Source organism: Cervus canadensis, chromosome 1, assembly GCF_019320065.1.
Source record: "Cervus canadensis isolate Bull #8, Minnesota chromosome 1, ASM1932006v1, whole genome shotgun sequence".
Lineage (NCBI taxonomy): Eukaryota > Metazoa > Chordata > Mammalia > Artiodactyla > Cervidae > Cervus > Cervus canadensis.
Window position 1 is genome coordinate 38,973,227 of NC_057386.1, and position 21,457 is coordinate 38,994,683.

General features: G+C 41.5%; 1 protein-coding gene across 1 annotated transcript in view; it reads left to right on the plus strand.

Moving 5' to 3' along the window:
- Window positions 1-6,081: 6,081 nt before the first annotated feature.
- Window positions 6,082-21,457, plus strand: part of BLMH (bleomycin hydrolase) — a 40,906-nt gene continuing 25,530 nt past the window's right edge. The window contains exons 1-6 of the mRNA XM_043478875.1: window positions 6,082-6,297; window positions 6,590-6,799; window positions 10,198-10,307; window positions 11,209-11,350; window positions 12,483-12,571; window positions 14,085-14,177. Coding sequence (XP_043334810.1) covers window positions 6,285-6,297; window positions 6,590-6,799; window positions 10,198-10,307; window positions 11,209-11,350; window positions 12,483-12,571; window positions 14,085-14,177 — 657 coding nt within the window. The 5' untranslated portion in view covers window positions 6,082-6,284. The remainder of the gene's footprint in view (window positions 6,298-6,589; window positions 6,800-10,197; window positions 10,308-11,208; window positions 11,351-12,482; window positions 12,572-14,084; window positions 14,178-21,457) is intronic.

Here is a 21,457-nt window from a genome sequence, read left to right on the forward strand (position 1 = left end):
TGGACAAAAATAGAGAATGTATGAAATCAGATATAACAAATAAGATGAAAACCCATGTACCCACCACCAGTTTAATAAACTTGATATTTCTAACACCTTTGAAGCTGTCTCTTCCCCAAAGGCAAACATGACCTTGAATTTGGTGTTTAATAATCCCTTGTTTTAAAAGACAATTCTTTTACCGTGCATATTCATATGTCTAAAAAATACATTATTTAATTTTGTTCGTTGTTGAACTTTTAAAATGTGGTTGTGTTCCATTTGCTTCCCAATTTACTTTTTGCCTTCAATGTTACATTTCTGAAATTCACCCATGTTGATCTTCATCTTCTCTGTAGTATTCCATTGTATGCATATGTCATAATGCATGCATACTCCTGTTGATGAACTTCTGAGTTTTTTCCAGGTTCTGTGCAATCACTAGCAATGCTCACATAAACAGTCATGACTCTGATGCCTAGTGCACATATGTGAGAATTTCTCTAGGGCAGGGCTGTTCAATGGAATTACTGTGATGATGAAAGAGTTCTATATCTTACACTCTCCAATTTGGCAGCCACATGTCATTACTAAGCACTTGGAATGTGACTACTACTCTTGAGAAAGTAAATTTTTAACTTTAATTTTAATAAACAAATTTAAATAACCACAAGTGGCTAATGGCTACCACTTTGGACGGTGTAGTTTTCGAATACACAACCAGGGATAAAGTTTCTGAGCTATAGAGTACATGCATCTTCAGCTTTACAAATATTGACAAATATTCTCCAACTTGGCCATATTATTTATATCTCCACAAGCAGTATGTAAGAATTGCCAATAGTCCTTTTTGATAACTGCCTTTAAAAGTTTTGCCTATCAAGAAATGATGTGGGGCTTCCTTGGCTTAGCGACTAAGAATTCACCTGCCAATGCTGGGGACACGGGTTTGATCCCTGGTCCAGGAAGATTCCACGTGCCTCAGAGCAACTAAGTCCGTGTACCACAACTACTGAGCACATGCTCTAGAACCCACGAGCTGTAACTAGTGAGCCCACAGGCTGCAACCACTGAAGCCGAAGTGCCTAAACTCTGAGCTCTGCAGCAAGAGAAGCCACCACAATGAGAAGCCTGTGCACAAGGAAGAGTGGACCCACTCACCACAACTGGAGAAAGCCCACATACAGCAACAAAAACCCAGCACAGCCAAAAATAAATTTTTGAGAATTAAAAAAAAGAAAAAAGAGAGATACTTGGAGTAGGAAATGGCAACCCACTCCAGTATTCTTGCCAGGAAAATCCCTGGGACAGAGGAGCCTGGTGAGCTCCTACAGGGCTACAGTCCATGGGGTCACAAAGAATTGGGACATGACTTAGCGACTAGACAACAACAAATGTAAAACTCAACCCACCCAATTCTCCCAACATCCTAATTTCCTCTCCCCACCTCTTCTTATCTTTAGTTAATGTCCCCAGGGTTCAGCCTGGCTAGAGTTGGAGGCTAGACATAACTTTTGGAAGCAGGGTGGTCTCCGGAGCCTCTGCAGAAAAAGGCTGGAGGCGACTGTGTGGCTCCACCCAGACCCTGCCCCTTCCCCCAGTTAGAAAATAAGTCCCTGGTGTCTACTGGGAGAGCAGCGCGGTGCTTTGGAGTAGGGCAAGCTGGGGCCTGCCTGGACTGGCCATTCCAGCGACCTAGCCCCTGCATCGCCTGGGGCAGGGAGGTCCCAGGAGTGCTGCCGCCCGCCCCCACTCCTATATCCAGAGGCAGGGGTTTACATAGTTTTTGAGTGCCTCCCTTCCCCTGTGGGGGTGCATAGCCTGCAGTACACTCAGAAGGTGGCCCCTCACTCCATGCCATTCTCCCAAAGCAGGTTGGGAGAAGGGGTAGCTGGCTGGACCAGACTAGCTTCCCAGATGCCTGGGGGGTAGTGTCAATTAAAAAAAAGAGAGAGAGATACTGTGACATCTTACTACAATTTTATTATGCATTTCCAACATTACTGTTTATTTGCTATTCATTCTTCTTTTTGTTTGAAATGCCTGTTTAGGTCTTCTTTCCATTTTTTTTTTTATTGGGTTATTTGTCTTTTCCCTATTGATGCTTTGGAGTTCTCTACACATTTTTAGTATTCTTTTTTAACTTGCCTTGACACTAGATCTGTTTGTTTAACTAGGGAAGCCCCATGGAAGCAAAAGGCAAAAGGCATAGCTGAAATGGCAGGTGATGTCATTCACTAAATTCACATGGATTCTCCTTTCAAAAATTGTGAATTTCATGCTAGAGTTCTGCTGCCAGTAGCTTTGTTCCATGAGGTGTCACAGGGCTCAACAATATCTCTTCTGGATGGAGATGTAGGGGAAGGTCTGAAGAATCCTATTCTTAGGGAAATGTCTGCCTGGCTAGGTCATCTGGAGCAGACCCAGTGGAAAACCAGTTTCCCTCTGTTCTTCTGTGTGTCTACATGGGGGCTGAGTGTATGGGTGTGACTTGCTGGGTGGAAAGCTGGTACTGAGGGTGACACCCTGGCTACGAGGGCAGAGCAGGAGATCTGGCAAAGTGATGATGATAGTAATTTGGGGGCATGGGATGGGGAGATATAGTCATTGGTATGAAAAGGGTGGCAGGAGCTTGTAAAACTGGCCCCTCCACCTTCCCCAGTGATTCCATCTCTTTTCTATCCTATTAATTGAACCTTCTCTGTCATGTGTTTAATCTCCTTCTGTATTGGTTCCTGTCTCTCATCCTCCACAGTGGACTTAAGTTTTCCTTTTCTCCCCAAAGACCTTCCCTGCTATTTCCTTCTCTCTCAACTTACTGCAATGTGGTGGCTTCTGCCCACCCCACCATTCACTGAAGCTGTTCTCTCTAAGCTCACCTGTGATTCAGTTGACAAACTTTTCTGAAGCTTTCAGTCCTGTTCACCTTCTTCTCCTTGTCTTCCTGGGATTCCAAGGCATAACTCTTTCGGTCTTCGCCTCCCTCTCTCACTGTTCTTTCTGAGTTTTAGTGCTGGCTTCTCTGTCTTTACCCACTCTTTAAAGCCACTATTTGCAGAGTTAATGGCACCCCCTTATGGCATCCTTGTAACAAATAGTAAAAGGTGCACCATAATCTGGCTGGGCACAGCCTTGAGCCAGGATGCATGGTTTCAAGCCTCATTTGTCCCACTCAGCCTGACATCCTTGTGCCATTAACACCCTCTACAATTGCATGCAGCTGCACAGGGTACAATTCTTGGTGCTTATCTTTTTTTTTTTTTTTGCTTTATGCTCTTTCTCTTTACAATCTTGTTGACTTTCATTGGATAGAAGACCTATGTAATTCCAGACATCTTTTCCTCTGTCTCCTGGACTACTCTTCCTGGGTATCCTGTGGGTACTTCAAATTTGCCAAAGCCAAAACTAAATTCATTATCTGCTCACTCACATTTTCCCACATATCGATTTTTCTGAATTCTTCTCTAAGTTCATGATGAGTGATGTGATGTGCTCAGTCGTGTCCAAGTCCTTGTGGCCCCATAGACTGTAGCCCATCAGGCTCTTCTGTCCATGGATTTTTCCAGGCAAGAATACTGGAGTGGGTTGCCATTTTCTCCTCCAAGGGATCTTCCCAACCCGGGGATCAATGCAGGGACTTCTCCTATGTTTCCTGCATTGGCAGGCAAATTTTTTTTTTTTTTTTTTTGGCAGGCAAATTTTTTACCACTAGTGCCCCCTGGGATGCCCAAGTTAATGATATCACCATCCATCCACTCATTCAAGTGAAAACTTCCAGATTATCTGTGCCTCTTTTCCACAGTTTCAAGCTTCTGTCACTCCCCCAAGTGCACTGCTGGATTAGCTGTCTAAATAGTTTCCCTGTGTTTAGAAGTTCTCCCTTCAAATCACTCTCCCCACTACTGTTGTTGTTAAGGATCCAACATTTTTACTTAATGTTTATTTACTTGGCTGCACCAGGTCTCAATTGTAGCATGTGGGATCTTCCATCATCTTTGCACCATTTTTGATCTTCACTGCAGCGTGTGGGATCTTTCAGTCACAGCCTGCAGGCTCTAGTTCCCTGACCAGGGATCAAACTCAGGCCCCCTGCATTGGTAATGGGGAGTCTTAGCCATTGGATCACCAGGAAGTCCCTGTGTTTCCTTCTTTACATAGAAATGAGCATGCATGCTCAGATGCTTCAGCTGTGACTGACACTGTGGCCCTGTGGACTGTATGTAGCCTCCCAGGCTCCTCTGTCCATGGGATCCTCCAGGCAAGAATTCTGCAGTGGGTTGCTGTGGCCTTTTCCAGAGAATCTTCTGACCCAGGGATTGAACCTACATCTCTTACATCTCCTGCATTGCAAGCAGATTCTTTTACTGCTGAGCCACCTGAGAAGCCCAGAAATGAGCATATTGCTCCCTTATTCAAAAACCGATGTTGGCTTCTCAATTACCATAAGACAAAGTCTAGATATGCAGGAATGGCAAACAAAATCTTTCATATTCTGGCCCAAACCAACTTTTCCAGTCCTACACTTTGTCCCTGATCCTAACACCTTCCTTGATCTTAACCACAATAGACTATGAAATCGGTTTCTTGAATGTGATTTTCCCACTTGCTTTAGTGCCCCAGTGCATTTGGTGGTGTCTTCCTCTGGGTTTTCCCCTATGAGACTCCATCATCCACTCTTTATGACTATGCTCACAAGTGACCCTTTTTTCAGGCACCTCTGGTTCTAATTAACAGCCCCTTTATCACAGCTTCTAGCACTATTGGCATATTAGTATGAACTGTCTAGAAGTTATTTTGCATCTTTTTCACTACATTTTGTGTTTCTGAAGGGCAAATTTAAGCTTGTTCATCTCCATATCATCAGCAGCTTGCCTAGTACCTGTACATGGTAGATGCTGAATAAAATTTCATGAGTTGAATTGGGCAGGATGCTTGAACATCACTTTGTGAAAGGCCCAATGACTGCTCTCAGCATAATTTTCAACCTATTCCTTTTCTTTAGACATCAGAAGAATCTCAGAATGAGATAGTCCATGGACCCTATTGGAGACAGTTGCTATGTCATATTCCCAAACTTTAGCCAGGTCTCTCCAGGGATACAGAGGCTGTGATTTCTCAAATGACTAACTGGTGTCTGAGTATGGTTCTCCCCAGATATCAGAGTTCCCTGGAATCAGAGATTTTCAATCTAGGACCTAGATTCTAGGTTCCACTGAAGACTCTCACCATTCTAAGAAGCTTAGCAGTTTCTTCAGTGGTAGAAAGATCAATATATATTGTTTTATCACCTGTGGGTCCCATCCCAACATCTCACTAAGGTTTGAGATTTTAGAGCATGAAAAACAAAAAGAATGACTTCACTATCTCAAAACCTTGTTAAACCTCTCAGTTATCCTGCAAGCTTGGATGAAAACCCGCTCATTTGCAGGTTTTGTAGAGAGCCGAGCAAAACAGTATAGGTGAATCAGACTGACTTCTATCATTCTCCTTAGTTAAAAGCCACGGTACTTGCTGGTCTAGGTAGGACACCCTCACCAACTCTATGAAGCCTAGAATGAGTATTTCCTCGAAATGAGCAACTGGATGCTTGTAGAACCAACCGTGGTAGCTACTGAGGGTAGGAAAGAGCTTGATTCCAATTTCCCCTCAAACATAAAAACGTGGTTCTACTAGAATCAAAGCAACAAGTTGCCACTGAAATTGCAGTGACCGGTCAGCAAAGGAGGCCTACTGGAAGCGCCTTTGGGTTCATTTTTGTGACAAGTCAACTCACCCTAAGCCCAGTGTTTAATTATGCGACCCCTCAGCCCGCTCCACAGTCTGGAGCCCTCTTTTGGCCTCTGAAAAGGTTTAATGGGGGATCAATCCACAATGCTAGTGTATTCGGCCTCCGAGGCCCAGCATGGAATCTCTAAGGTTTCCGCCTCGGGGCTGACCTGATCTTAGGAGGGCGCCCCGGGGTCGGGAAGCGTAATCACAGCGGCCCACGTGGGCCGGAACCACGGGGGCACCAGCCGGGGGTGGGGGCACTGGCAGCTCGGAGCGCGTCAGCAGCCCGCCCCCTCTGCCCTCCCCTGGGCGGGGCCAGCCCCGACGGCGCTGACTCAGCAACGCGTGGGGGGAGTTTTGTCCCTCCGCGGACCCCGTTTCTCTCGCCCTCCGCCGCCACCGAGCCGGTTTCCTCTTTCCGGCGCTCCGGGTGGGAGAGGCAGGTCGGACCGCCCAGCCTGCGAAGCGCTGTGCCGTCCCGGAGCCGGCGTGAGGACCCCGAAACTACCATTCCCCCGCCGGGCAACGTGGGCGCCATGAACGGAGCGGGTGAGGCGCCGCTCTTCCCTGCCGAGGCTCTGCCGGGGGGGCCTCTTGGGGCTCCGCTGCGTCCCGAAGGCCCGGTGGCGGGGAAGGGCCGGGGCTGGGACCCCGGGCGACGGCGGGGATGGAGCTTTCTGGATGGGCTGGAGGGGCCCGGAGGGAGGCAGCTTCGTGGGCGAGGACGCTGGTGAAGGGCTCCGCTGCTCTATGGTCACCGCGGGATGCTCTTACCAAGTTAGAGCCGGAGTGTAGGAGATGAGCCCTCCTCAGCCTTTTTTTGATGTTATGATCCCATCAGGTATTCCAGCAGGACTGAATTCGGAGAAGGTAGCGGCTCTGCTTCAGAAACTGAATTCCGACCCTCAGTTCGTACTGGCCCAGAATGTCGGCACCACTCACGACCTGCTGGACATCTGTTTGAAGAGGGCCACGGTCCAGGGTACCCAGCATGTGTTCCAGCACGCCGTGCATCAGGAAGGCAAGCCCGTCACCAACCAGAAGAGTTCAGGTGAGGTCTTCAAACTTCTTGCACACGTTCCTTGACTTTTCTGAGAGCATACCATTGTGGCGTCTTACCTAAGAACGGCCTTAAAGGGAACAGAGGTTTGGATGGAGAGAACTTGGGATAAATTCTTAAGAGAATAGACGCAGATACAGGCAGGTCCAAGGAAGCTACATTGTGACTTGTTTTGCTGCTCTGTGGCTCCTTGGTGTATTTGATTTGAGCACTCAAGTGACTGACTAGTCCAAGGTCATCTGTTTGAATGTACTTTACAGATACTCTGTCCTGAAGTTATATGATTGCAGCCCGATGTCTTGGAGATACTCTTTCTTGGTACAAAACATGCAAAAATGGGACTTCCCTGGTGGAGCAGTGGATAAGAATCTGTCTGTCAGTGCAGGGCTCGGGGTTCCATCCCTGGTCTGGGAAGATCCCACATGCCTGGGAGCAACTAAGCCTTTGTGCCACAACTGCTGAACCTTGCTCCTCAACTAAGACCCAGTGTAGCCAAAAATTAAAAAAAGAAACGTAAAAATATTCATACCCTAGAGAACTCCTCCATGTTGCCCTGAAGGCCATGTGTGGGATGGAAAAGACACAATGTAATTGCATCAAAACATCATCAAATGTTTTTAAGCATGCCTTTTAGTTGCAACTTCAACAAATGTGCTAAAGGTTCAGTTCCCACTCAGAGACCAGTTTGTATGCCTTGCTGGTCAAGAGCTCTTGTTCTACAGTCTGGCGCCACAAGAAAAACAGCTCCAGTGAAAGATGGGTTATCTAGGAACCTAAATAAGGAGAACATTCTCACAGCAGAATTATACTAAAAGAACTTTTTAAAGCCTGTGTATGTTAGTTGCTCAGTTGTGTCTGACTCTTTGCAACCCCACGGACTGTAGCCTGCCTATCCATTTAAAAACTTCTCCCAGTCTATTTATTTTGGCAGAAAGTGGATCAGTGCTTGTTTGAAGCCAGCCAAAACTCAAAAGTGTACATTTATGATGTAGATGTATTTTATTGTATGTAAATTATACCTCAGTAAAGTTGATTTTTAAATTTTAAGGAAAAAATTATGACCCTGCAATAATTAATGTTTTGTCATCATAGAAAATGCTTGGGGTGGTGTGGCCTGTCAGGCCACAAATTATTCAGTCAGTAATGTCCCAGTGGTCTTACATGGTGTTGAATTGCAGTGACCTCTTAGGGAAGAGCCTGGAAATGTGCATCTGCAACAAATCAGGTCTTATATATTCTGTAGTGTCACTTTTACTTACAAAAGATATAGATAGCGCATGAGCTATGTAGTTTATTTTCATGCAGTTTTCACATTAACAGTTCATCTAGATTTCCTCACTAGGAAATAATATTGTATGTATGAGAGAGGTAACTAAGTCATTAGTAATTTAGGTATGCTAAATCATTAGTGATTTTGAAAAAACACGGTATGTATACTAGTGGTAAAGAACCTGCCTGCCAATGCAGGAGACATAAGAGACATGGGTTCGATCCCTGGGTAGGGAAGATACTCTGGAGGAGGGCATGGTAACCCACTCCAGTATTCTTGCCTGGAGAATCCCATAGACAGAGGAGCCTGGCAGGCTACAGTCCATGGAATCGCAGAGTTGGACATGACTGAAGCACAAAGATCACTTAAGTCGATACAGAAGATGGTAACATTGTGGAGTTTGTGGTTATCTACTTATAGGACAAATGAAGAATATGATTATATGCTTGAGGGGTAGCATAACATTTTTAGAGCCAGCTTTCCGTATGGATTCAAAACATTGCTGTCTCAAAAATGGTAGATGTAAGAAAGATAATGTGTTCTGATTAAAAGAAAGTAAGTAAAGTAAAGTCACTCAGTCGTGTCTTACTTTTTGCAACCCCATGGACTGTAGCCTACCAGGCCTCTCTGTCCATGGGATTTTCCAGGCAAGAATACTGGAGTGGGTTGCCATTTCCTTCTCTGGGGGATCTTCCCGACCCAGGGATCGAACCCAGGTCTCCAGCATTGCAGACAGACGCTTTACCATCAGAGCCACCAGAAAAAGCTATGACAAACCCAGACAGTGTATTAAACAGCAGAGACATTACTTAGCTGACAAAGGTCCATATAGTCAAAGCTATGGTTTTTCCAGTAGTCATGTATAGATGTGAAAGTTGGACCATAAAGAAGGCTGAGCGCCAAAGAATTGATGCTTTTGAACTGTGGTACTGGAGAAGACTCTTAAGAGTCCCTTGGACTACAAGGGAGATCAAACCAGTCAATCCTAAAGGAAATCAACCCTAAATACTCATTGGAAGGACTGATGCTAAAGCTGAAGCTCCAATACTCTAGCCACCTAATATGAAAAGCTGACTTATTGAAAGAAACCATGATACTGGGGAAGATAGAAGGTAGGAGGAGAGGGGGTGACAGGATGAGATGGTTGGATGGCATCACTGACTCAATGGACATGAGTTCGAGCAAGCTTCGGGAGATGGTAGAGGACAGGGAAGCCTGGCGTGCTGCAGTCCATGGGGTCACAAAGAGTTGGACATGACTGAGCAACTGAATAGCAACAAGATGATGGCAAAGGCACTGATGCCAAGATGCAGGTGAAGAGTGTGGAGTGGTGTGACAATGACCTGTGGGTATGGAAAGCACATGCTGCTTTGTCAATTTATTGTAGTGACACAATTTTAAGTTATCTATGTATTTAAGCTACTAAGTTAAATATTGTAGGTAGTTACTGTTTCCTGTCTATTTTTAAGTGTTCATATAATCCAGTTAACTAAATAACTTAAAGTTTCTTCTTGGAGGCATGGGGATTGACTTATGTTAGAGTCACCTTATATTGAGGCATATACTATGTATTTCAGATTAAAGGGTAGGGACTTTTTGAAACTTTTGCTATGTACTGCCAAATTGCCTTCGGATTTTTTTTTACCTGTTTAGATTCCTATCCAAGGTGTGTAAGAATGCTGTGTCCCTGGGTCCTTGCCAATACTGGGCATTATTAATTATAAAATAATGCTTTCCCACTTAACAAGTATCTTATGATGAACTTAAAAAAAAAAGTTTCTTGGCTATTTGTCTCTTTTTTGACTATTAGTTATTTGTGATCACTACTCATATTTCTCTATCAATATTTCTTTTTCTAATTTTCTTAGGTGATTTGTAATTGACTCTTTATGTGACATGTAAAGAGATTTTTTAAATATATTAAGGATATAAAACTTTGTGTATATAACGCAAATAGTCAAAAAGAAACTACCTTTCTTGTTTTTGTATCTTTCTGCTTTTTGATTGGTCTTAAATTGTCCAAGATGTTATCATACATTCAGTGTTGGGAAATACAATTAGAACAGTGTAAGCTATGTGAACACTCACCCTAATTTCTTGATTTGCTTTCTCCTTTCAGGACGATGCTGGATCTTTTCTTGTCTGAATGTTATGAGACTTCCATTCATGAGAAAATTCAATATTGAAGAATTTGAATTTAGTCAGTCTTACCTCTTTTTCTGGGACAAGGTATGGAACTGATTTTCAAGAGTCTTTTTGTTTCAGCATCAGCTTTGGTAGGGACTGTTTCTTCATGTCTTGCTTTTCCAGTTGTTGTCTGCCTTCCATTATAGATGCGACACCATTTGTTCTGATTTCCAAAGTGTCAAAAATTGACTCTTTTCAAAGGCAGAACCACTCTGGGTTGGGAGGTGGCTTTTTTGCAACGAAATAATAAGTCTGATGACTTACCTTACTACTTCCTGTGTCTTTCTTATTTAAAACTTTTTGTTTTCAATAATTTCTCCTTTTAGCATCTTTATGTAGGTCATTTGTCTTTCTAGGACCTAATTCCCTTTCTCTGGGTAGTACTTGTCTGAAAAACAGTAAATAATTTTATTCCTTTTTTAAAAAAAAATCTTTAAAGTGTACATCGTATGTGTCTGTTAGATATTTATTGATTGACAGCTCTTAAGTATCAGATTTTTGTTTCAGAATAAAGCACTGCCTTGTTCAGGATAAACTATTACAATGTGTGCACACATTAAAAGAAAATCCTTCACATATTCTTAAGAAGCCAGATATTCCTCTTTTTTTTTACCTTTGGCCACACTGTGCAGCATGTTGGATCTTAGCTACTTGCAACTCCTGTGTCTCCCTCATTCCAAGCAGATTCTTTACCACAGAGCCATCAGGGAAGCCCTTAGCTCCCCAATCAGGGATCAGACCCATGCCTCCAGCAGTGGAAGCATAGAGTCTTAACCACTGAACCACCAGGGAAATCCCAGAGATAGTGCTATTTAGATATCAACTTTAGTTTAAAAATACCTACTCTGTCGGGTCTGTAGTAGTTCCAGGATTCCTGTTGCTAATGCCATTAAAGATATTAGCTCTTTTCTCCTTTAATTTTATTTAACTTCTCTTACTTTAGGTTGAACGCTGTTATTTCTTCTTAAATGCTTTTGTGGACACAGCTCAGAAAAAGGAGCCTGAGGATGGTAGGCTGGTGCAGTATTTGCTTATGAATCCTGCCAATGATGGAGGACAGTGGGATATGCTTGTCAATATTGTTGGTAAGAGCCCTTCTGTAAGAGAACTGAAACCCAGCTTCATGAAACAAGGCTTTGTAGCTCAGCATAGGCCATTTCTTTGGTGTTTAAGTATAGAGTAGAACTGGTCCCCAGAAGGGTATACAGTTAGCTCTAAGAATCTTTATCTCATGTTCTTAACTAATAAGTACCTTTCTTAAATTGGAGGTAAAGAGATAGGTACTCTGAAGTTTAGATTAGAGAAGAAAATGTATTAAGTATAACTAACTTTGTATGAAAAAGTTTCTCTCTTATCTATTGATGTAATCAAGAAACATGAAAAACTGCAACTGTTTGAAAATATCCTCTTTCAAAAAATTGTCTTTGGGGGAAATTCCCTCATATTGAGTACTTTGCAAAGTGTGTTAGACTAAAAACAGAATTAGTTCTAATATGGATGGATAAATATGCAGCTTAAATGACCTGCTTAATAATACTGTGAGATTGTTCAGTTTTCTGGGTTTCATTTTTGTTGTCATGTCTGGCTCTTTGTGACCCCATGAACTGCAGCACACTAGGCTCCCCTCTTCTTTACTGTCTCCTAGAGTTTGCTCACATTCATGTCCATTGAGTTGGTGATGCCATCCAACCATCTCGTCCTCTGTCACCCGTTTCTTTTGCACTCAGTATTTCCCAGCATCAGAGTCTTTTCCAGTGAGTTGGCTCTTCTCATCAGGTAGCCAGAGTATTAGAGCTTCAGCTTCAGCATCTGTCCTTCCAGTGAATATTTAGGATTGATTTCCTGGTTTGATCTCCTTGCTATCCAAGGGACTTTCAAGACTCTTCTCCAGCACCACAATTCGAAAGCATCAATTCTTTGGCACTCAGCCCCTTTTATGGTCCAACTTTCACATCCATTCATGACTACTCAAAAATTGTAGCTTTGACGATACAGACTTTTGTCGGTGAAGTGATGTCTCTGCTTTTTAATAACTCTGTCTAGGTTTGTCATAGCTTTCCTTCCAAGGAGCAAGTGTCTTTTAACTTCATGGCTGCAGTCACTGTTAGACTAGCAAAAGATGGCCTATTTTTAAAAGCAATAGCTGTTTTTGTCTGAATTTCTGACACTTGGAACTTATGTTTACCTTACGGAACATTAAAATTTGTTTTCTTTTAGAAAAATATGGTGTTATTCCTAAGAAGTGCTTCCCTGAAACTTACACAACAGAGGCAACCAGAAGGATGAATGATATTCTGAATCACAAGGTACAACATACGGAGCAGGGCGGGATTACATGTAATGTGCTTACCTTAGAACTCCTAACTGATTTTCCAGGGGCTTTTCTGGGCATTGCAGTGTACGTGGGCTATATATAAGATAGCTACTCAGTGTCCATCCAAGGCAGTGTAGCTGCATATTAACTTTAAAAATAACTGATGGGACTTCCCTGGTGGTCCAGTGGTTAAAGATCCACCTTCCAATGCAGGGGACAAGGGTTTGATCCCTGGTCATGGACCTGAGGCCCCATGTGCTGTGGGGCAACTAATAAGCCCACCCACCACAACAAAGACCTAGTACAGCCAAAATAAAAAAATAATTATTTTTAAAAAATAATGGCGATTAGTAGGGTGGTTTTTCCTTCTCTTTAAAAATATCCCACTTTTATTTCTGTTGATTTTAATTCTTTCTTATGAGTACTGAGGAATGAAAGCCCCATTCTCAGTGTGGGACAAGCACATGGGGTGCTGTGCCTCTCACTTGGTTCTAGTGGTGGCAGACTGGGACAGCTTTACGGTCTAGTAAAACCAAACACAACTCTTTGGAAGACTTCCTTAAAGACTAGGCACAGTTCTTGGGCTTCCCCAAACCACCTCAAGTGTAGTTTATCCACTCAATAAAACATTTGATGTAGTCGCTGAACTGCTTTTTATTGCCTCAGTTATCTTAATGAATCATTCTGTCTTTTCTACATAACCCAATTTCCCAGGGAGGACTGTGAATCCTACAGGGATGCTGCTCTGCCTGCCAGACTTCTTTTTTAAGAACTGGGAGTTGCCAAAATCTGCTGTCTTGATCTATGAGGCTAAAAATTGGATTTGTCATCCCTGGAAGAAAGACTACATTTTAAAATAAACTGTAAAATATGTTTCCCCAATATGAGAAGTAGGTTATTTTCCACTCAGGAAACTCTGGGGAGTATTATCCACAGGCTAAAAGATCGTTAATAGTAAGGCATTGGATTCCATTTCAGGTGGGAACAAGATCCTCTTTAGCCCTATGGCTAGGTTTATGATTCACCTTTATCTTAGGCATCTCCCAAAATTGAAAACAACAAAAATGAAAAGTATATTGGGGTTTGGAATAGCCATGATCATAATGATTTTACAGAGAAGAAATAGACAACCAGGAAGATTCTAAATTAAAACATAATAGAGTGAATTAGTGGCATAATCAGCTTGTCTCCCATTTTTTCATGATAGGCATTTTGAAATCACATGTTTTCCCCATTCCCAGACACGTCACAAAGGGTACTCAGTTGCAGAGCAGAAACAGTTACATCTAGTATTTTAGGGGACTCATCCATGTCTTTTCTCCTTATGGAGAAAGTTTTTCTGTCTATGTTTAAGTGGAGTTGTTGGGGAAAACATTTGCTTTTATGAACTTTGTCATGGGTCTTGACTGAGTTATACTTCAAAATGGAGCTAGCATTGGTCTGTTAGTCTCCTTTACAGTTGAATTTGGGTAACTGTTGGAATGTTAAATAAATTTCTGTCATAGATGAGAGAATTCTGCATACGACTACGGAACCTGGTACACAGTGGTGCAACCAAAGAAGAAATCTCAGCCACACAGGACTCCATGATGGAGGAGGTAATAACAATTATTGGATTTTTTGTAACCCTTTTAAAGAACCCTGAGAATGTTCCTATCTGTTAAATTGATTAGGAAGCATGGTCATTGCCATTAACGTTGAATTGAAAATTACTTATTTTACAGCTAAAAAGGCTGAGGTATAAACTTTGCAGTTTGGTATGGGACTTGGGGGATTCCCAGGTGGCTCAGCAGTAAGGAATCAACATGGCAGCGCAGGAGACGCCGTTTTGGTCTTTGGGTCAGAAAATCACTGAGAGGAGGAAAGGGCAAGCCGCTCCATTATTCTTGTCAGGAAAATCCCCTGGACAGAGGAGCCTGGTGGTCTACAGTCTGTGGGGTCGCAAAGAGTTGGACACAGCTGAAAATCTGAGTATACGTACACACAGGACTTGTACTTGCATCTTCTGTTTCCCAATTTAGGATTCTGTATAATTTCATTCTTTATTCATTTTCATAAATATTGAATACCTGCTAGGAGTTTGGCACTGGGAATACAGAGATGAGAAAGACAGTCTCTACTCCCAAGGAGCTCGATTCCTTGGTTAAAAAAGCACATGAATGATTATAATAAATCTTGTGCTGGAGATTATAAAAAAGGATTTGGTGGTCATAGAGGAGGGAGTGAATAAGTCAGTGAACTGAAGGTGTCATGGGACAGATATTTGAACCAGTTCTTGAAAGAGCAGTAGAGACTTACCAGGTGGAAAACTGGGAAAACCATTCCAGACAACAGGACTTGCATGTACAGTGGCATGAGCAAAGGTGAAATCTTCAGACAACAGAGTACCTGAAACATAACCGTTTTGTGAGTGTGTTTGGTAGCAAATTAAGCTAGAAAGGCAGAGCTGTGAGGGATCTTCGGTAGATGCCAGATCTTTTGGCTTTATTCTGTAGCAATAAAAATGGGAAGCTATTGATGGTTATAGTGGTTAAAACAATGTATGTGAAGACATTTTGGAAAACTTAAAGAGCATTAAACAAATACCAGGCTGCAATATTTATTATCAAGGCAGTAGGAATCTTTATTACATAATTACATCAATGATTACATTTAATACTATCCATAATCCAAATGAATATGTATAAAACTGTGAAATTGCTTTAAGAAAAGTACAAACATTTCTATTTTTCATCTAGTGGACCCATTACTTGGAATCACTCAACTAACAGTTCTTTCAGGACTATTTTTGTGGAATTAAAATGGTCTAAATTTTTTTTTTTTTTTTTTACTACAGTGGACAACATTAATGCTTCACTCATGTTTTCTTTTAAATTTTATAGAGGCTGCATAGTGTAGTCCCGAGCATGGTCTCCAAGGTCAGACCGTCTTGTCTTCTCATTAACAGCCATGTGACCTGGGATAGGTTCCTCAAACTCTCAAGTCTCAGTTTGTTCATGTGTAATGCCTCTACCCTCTCGCTTGATACAATTTAGTTTCTTAAATACTGTTCAGTGGCTGAATACAGAGGTGTCATTTTGTCTGATACATGTAAACTATCTCATATTCACCTCTTTCTTTAATGCCTCTACAGCCTCTAGCTTGATACAATTTAGTTTCTTAAATATTGTTCAGTGGCTGAATCCAGAGGTGTCATTTTGCCTGATACATTTCAACTATTTCATATTCACCTCTTTTAGGCCTGTAGCTAGATACAGTTTAGTTTCTTAAATATTGTTCAGTGTCTGAATACAGCAGAGGTGTCAGTTTGCCTGATACATTTAAATTGTCTCATATTTACTTCTCTCTCTACTCCTTAAGTGTTCTTTGTTAAGAAAGGTATCTGTGGTAAAAGAAATAGGCTTTGGAGTAGGACATGGGTTTCACCTCTATCACTTAACAGCTCTATGATCTTGGATAAAATTACTTAACCTGTCTCAGATTCAGTTTGAGTTTAAAATGCATTCCTCATTGGATTTTTCTGGGGATCACATAAAGAATTAAATATCTCAGTGTAAGTCCAAGTGCCTGGTACATAGCAGTTGTCCAGTAAATGGTAGTTTTCTTGTTTCTTCCTTAGAATGATCTCTCTTCTTAAGGCCATGTCTCTTGCATAACATGCCTTTATGATTATACTAAGATGGTGGGGTGTAGGGGTTAGGGAGGAAGAGTCTGAAAAGAGTTAATGGAAATAGGCTCAGATGGTACTTATTGCAGATCACAAGCATCCTGTTGACTTAAGGTAATTGCTTTAATGATCTTTTAAATGATGTATCTAAAGTCCATGATCTTGCCCTGCGATTAGCTGGTAAGAGGGCAAATATATTCTATATATCTTTTCTCTCCTTTCCTAACCTTGGAAAAAGTAAAACACTACCTTGCGAAGTCCTGAGTATGAATGTTTTCAGGATTATTTACTTAATGATTCTCTGTAAACTGTTGACTACAGAATTCTTTGTGGTAGGTCTTTAGATTTTTACAATTCCCTAGATGACTTCTCATTAGTGAACCTGACTCTTTGGTAATGAAGAGTCTAGTTGTGGTTTTAAAGCCACAAATTAGTACCTGTGATTTGCCTAGCCTTGTAGGCACATCAAAATGATGACTTGAATCAACAGCCATGAAGCTCACATAGCTTTGAATGAGATGTGTTTATGCTAAAGGCATTCTTTCTAAGGAGGCTTCCCTGGTGGCTCAGTAGGTAAAAAATCTGCCTCTATGATGCAGGAGACTCGGGTTTGATCGTTGAGTTGGGAAGATCCCCTGGAAATGGGAATGGCTAACCACTCCAGTGTTCTTGCCTGGAGAATCCCATGGACAAAGGAGCCTGGTGGGCCACAGCCCGTGGGGTCAGAAAGAGTCAGACACGAGTGAACTGACTAAGCACAACACAGCACACACCTAGTTATCTCTGTCTTTTTATCTTTCTTCTGGAGGGATACCTGTTTCTTTTATTTTTTCAGCTGAACAGTGAACTTCTTAGTTTGAAGCGTATAATATATTTGAATTACATTTGCTAATCATTCTACCTTGTGGCACATTAGAGGCTTTTGAGTGTTATACCAGGAGCATGAATAAGGCTTGTGCTTCTAAACTTTTATAATATAAGAAATTACATACTAACTAACCCAGGGCAGGATGATATAGAAAGTCCTTGTGATCCAGAGGTTATCACTGCTAACTCTCTGATACTTTTCCTTATGTATTTTTTTTCATTTAAGATCATATAAAATTTAGCTTAAAAAGGGGGTCCTAAAAAAAAAGGGGGGTCCTATACACTGTTAATAAGTTCCTTTTTTCATTTTCTTTGTCTTTCTCTAGTGCCTGTAGATTTTTTTATACACAAGCTTTTTTTTTAAATTATTTTTTAAATGAAAGATAACTGCTTTACAGAATTTTGTTGTTTTCTGTCAAACCACAACATGAATCAGCCGTAGGTATACATATATCCCCTCCCTTTTGAACCTCCCTCCCCATCCCACCTCCCTCCCTCCCACCTCCCTCCCCATCCCACCCCTCTAGGTTGATAGAGTCCCTGTGTGAGTTTCCTGAGACATACAGCAAATTCCCATTGGCTATCTATTTTACATATGGTAATGTAAGTTTCCTTGTTACTCTTTCCATACATCTCACCCTCTCCTCCCCTCTCCCCATGTCCATAAGTCTGTTCTCTATATCTGCTTCTCCATTGCTGCCCTGTAAATAAATTCAGTAACATTTTTCTAGTTTCCAAATATATGCATTAGAATACAATATTTATCTTTCTGTCTCTGACTTACTTCACTCTGTATAATAGGTTCTAGGTTCATCTGCTTCATTAGAACGGACTCACATGCATTCCTTTTTATGGCTGGGTAATATTCCATTGTGTATATGTACCACAACTTCTTTATCCATTCATCTGTCAGTGGACATCTAGGTTGCTTCCATGTTCTAGCCATTGTAAGTAGTGCTGCAATGAACAATGGGATGCGTGTGTCTTTTTCAGTTTTGGTTTGCTCAGGGTATATGCCTAGGATTGGGATTGCTAGGTCATGAAAGAAAGTGAAAGTGAAGTCGCTCAGTTGTGTCTGATTCTTTGCGACCTCATGGACTGTAGCTCGCCAGGCTCCTCCGTCCATGGGATCTTCCAGGCAAGAGTACTGGAGTGGGCTGCCATTTCCTTCTCCAAAGGATCTTCCCGACCCAGGGATCGAACCCAGGTCTCCCACATTATAGGCAGACGCTTTACCGTCTGAGCCACCAGGGACGCCACCAGGGAAGCTGGGTCATGTGGTGGTTTTAGTCCTAGTTTTACTGTCTTCCATAGCAGCTGTATCAATTTACATTCCCACCAACAGTGCATACTCTCTCCAGCATTTATTGTTTGTAGACGTTTTGATGATGGCCATTCTGACTGGTGTGAGGTTATATCTCATTATAGTTTTGATTTGCATTTCTCTAATAATGAGCGATATTGAGCATCTTTTCACATGTTTGTTAGCCATCTGTATTATTCTTTGGAGAAGTGTCTGTTTAGGTCTTTTTCCTACTTTTTGATTGGGTTGTTTATTTTTCTGGCATTGAATTGTATGAGCTGCTTGTATTTTTTGGAAATTAATCTTTTGTCACTTGTTTTCATTTGCTATTATTTTCTCCCTTTCTGAGGGTTGTCTTTTCACCTCGTTTATAGTTTCCTTTGCTGTGCAAAAGCTTTTAAGTTTAATCAGGTCCCACTTATTTACTTTTGTTTTTATTTCCATTACTCTAGGAGGTGGGTCATAGAGGATCTTGCTTTATGTCATCGAGTATACACGAGCTTTAAAGGTTACTTTCCATTTACAGTTATTATAAGAAACTGGCTATAACCTCCTTGTTGTACAGTACATCCTTGAGCTTGTCTTACAACCATTAGTTTGTAGCCCCCACTCTCCCATCCTTATACTACCCCTCCCCCCACACACAGGTAACCACTAGTTTTTCTCTATATCTGTGAGTCTGCCTCTTTTTTGTCATATTCATTAGTTTGCTGTATTTTTTAGATTTCACACATAAGTGATGTCATACAGTATTTCTCTGTCTGACTTATTTCATTTAGCGTAAACATTAAAAATATAAGAAGATCTACAGTGAGCTAGCCACTGGGGGATTTAAGCTGAGGAGTGATGTGGCATGCTAAAACAGAGGGAGAGGAAGAAGGGAGGCCAGTGTGGAGGCTATTGTTGTGTAGATTAGATATGGTAGTGGTTCCCACCAGATGGATGAAAATGAGGATGAAGAGAAGCAGATATATTTGAGGGTGGTGTATCTTCAAAGTGAAGATAACAGGACTTGCCAATGTGGAGGGCAAGGAAGAGGGACGATTTGGGTGATATAAATGGAAGGTTTCCAGGTAGGGGAGAGAAGGCTTTTGAGTGGTTATGAGGGAACCTGTATGTGGTCAGGGATAGCAGTGTGAATGAGAGAAGTAATGAAGAAGCAGGATTTGGGAGGAGGGAAAGAGTAAATGTGCTTAACTGTAGTGCTTTCAAACTTTACAGTCAAATCCCTTGGGGATCTTGTTCAAGTGCAGATTGACTCAGTAGATCTGGGTGGAGCTGGAGAGTCTGAATTTCTCACTATTTATTTGATCCAAACAGACTCTAAAAGTAATCTGAAGGTAATCATATGACTCTTAGTTATCATCTTTGTGAGTTCATTTCCTTTAACATCACAGAAGGGCACACACCTTTTAAGTGTCGGTTTTTATGTCTTTCCCTGCCCTAAAATATATCTAATACCTCCAGGAAGTTTCTCCTCCTCCACCTGCTTTTGCTGGCACAAGTAGGAGTTTTGTTTTTAAAACAGATCCCTGCCTTTCTTTCATTCCCCACCAGAAAGCAGTAGAGAGCTGTCTCCTCTCCCCTTTCTCTGCATTGTCAACAGTCACCAGGGTCTCCATTCCTCTCATGTGACTGGTTCATTTACCCTCGGCACCAAACCTTCTCCAAAGTTCAGCTATTTTCTGTGATGATTTCTGGCAGTCATTCTTCTCCGTGATCAATAGGTCACTTTACCTTTGAACCTAATTTCTCCATCAGTGAAACGAAAAGGTCAGAGTAGATGATTTCTTAATAGCACTGTAGCTTTGTGTTTTTACAATAGAAGAAAATCATGTTTCTACAGTGCTTTAGACTTTACTGGACAATCCAGTATTGTAAATACAAATGAAGATTCCAAGATTCTGTCACTTCTGCAGTGGTTCCAGGCACTGAACTCTTTCAGCTTTACCAATTTTGCTCCATTACAAGTAGCTTGGTTGTTACCATTGCACTACCTTCCCATTCTTTTGGGTTGAACAGAAAGTTCATTCAGGTTTTTTTATAACATCCTATGGAAAAGCCCAAACGAACTTTTTGGCCAAGCCAGTAACATTTCTAATTACTATGGTTTCCTCCATTCTGTGTCTGCCTATAGCTGGCTTTAAACTCTCACCCTTCTAAGCATTCATGACTGACTCTCAACTATCGCATCCTGCCTTCCTCCTCTCACTTGGTGGTCTGTCTTCCAGTTTAGCCATGAGGATGGGAATTAACTCTATCCAACATCATTCGTCTTTAAATTGGGGTCCATGCATTCTTCCCTGTGTCCTGTATTTCATGCTTTCTGTGTCTTTTTTCTTTTTTCCATTGCCTTTCAGATTCTATTATTCATCAATATTCAGTTCTGTATAATGATTTGTGTTTAATGTCCAGTATCTTTTATTGTCCTTAATATCAACTTCATCTTGTGAGAAACAGGTAACAACTCCCGAGTTGTCCACCAGAGAGCAGCCTCAGATGCCCAAAGCTCGCTGCCAGCTTTGTATTTTGGGAACAGGGAACAGTTTTTCAGAACGGCAGAGTCTCTTATCAAGAATTGAAGTATCATGGGTCCTGGAGATTATAATTTGGAAAAATGTTAAAAATTAGAGCTTGTTTCACTATTGTTAGTTGACTTGGAGCCAAACATTCCTTCCAAAGTGTTTTAAACCGACTTGAATGTGAATGACTTTGGATAATTTATTGTCATGGTAAACAAATAATATAAAACAAAGCAACATTGTCTCACGTTACAGTTTTACTAAAATACAAGAGAAAGAGATGTCACCCTTATCTTCATTCATCCCTTGTATATATCTTTGATAAAAATTCAGCTTTATAAAACATGCAGTAGGGCATAAATATTTGTATTACAAAAAAAGATGAATTATAGAGTTCATTTAGATAGCTAAAATGCAGATTTCCTTTAGTGCATTTTTGATGAGAAGGAAGGAATGATTTCACACTTTTTACTATAAAGAGGGGGTCAGATGCCCAATAAGGTATATGTAAATCATAGT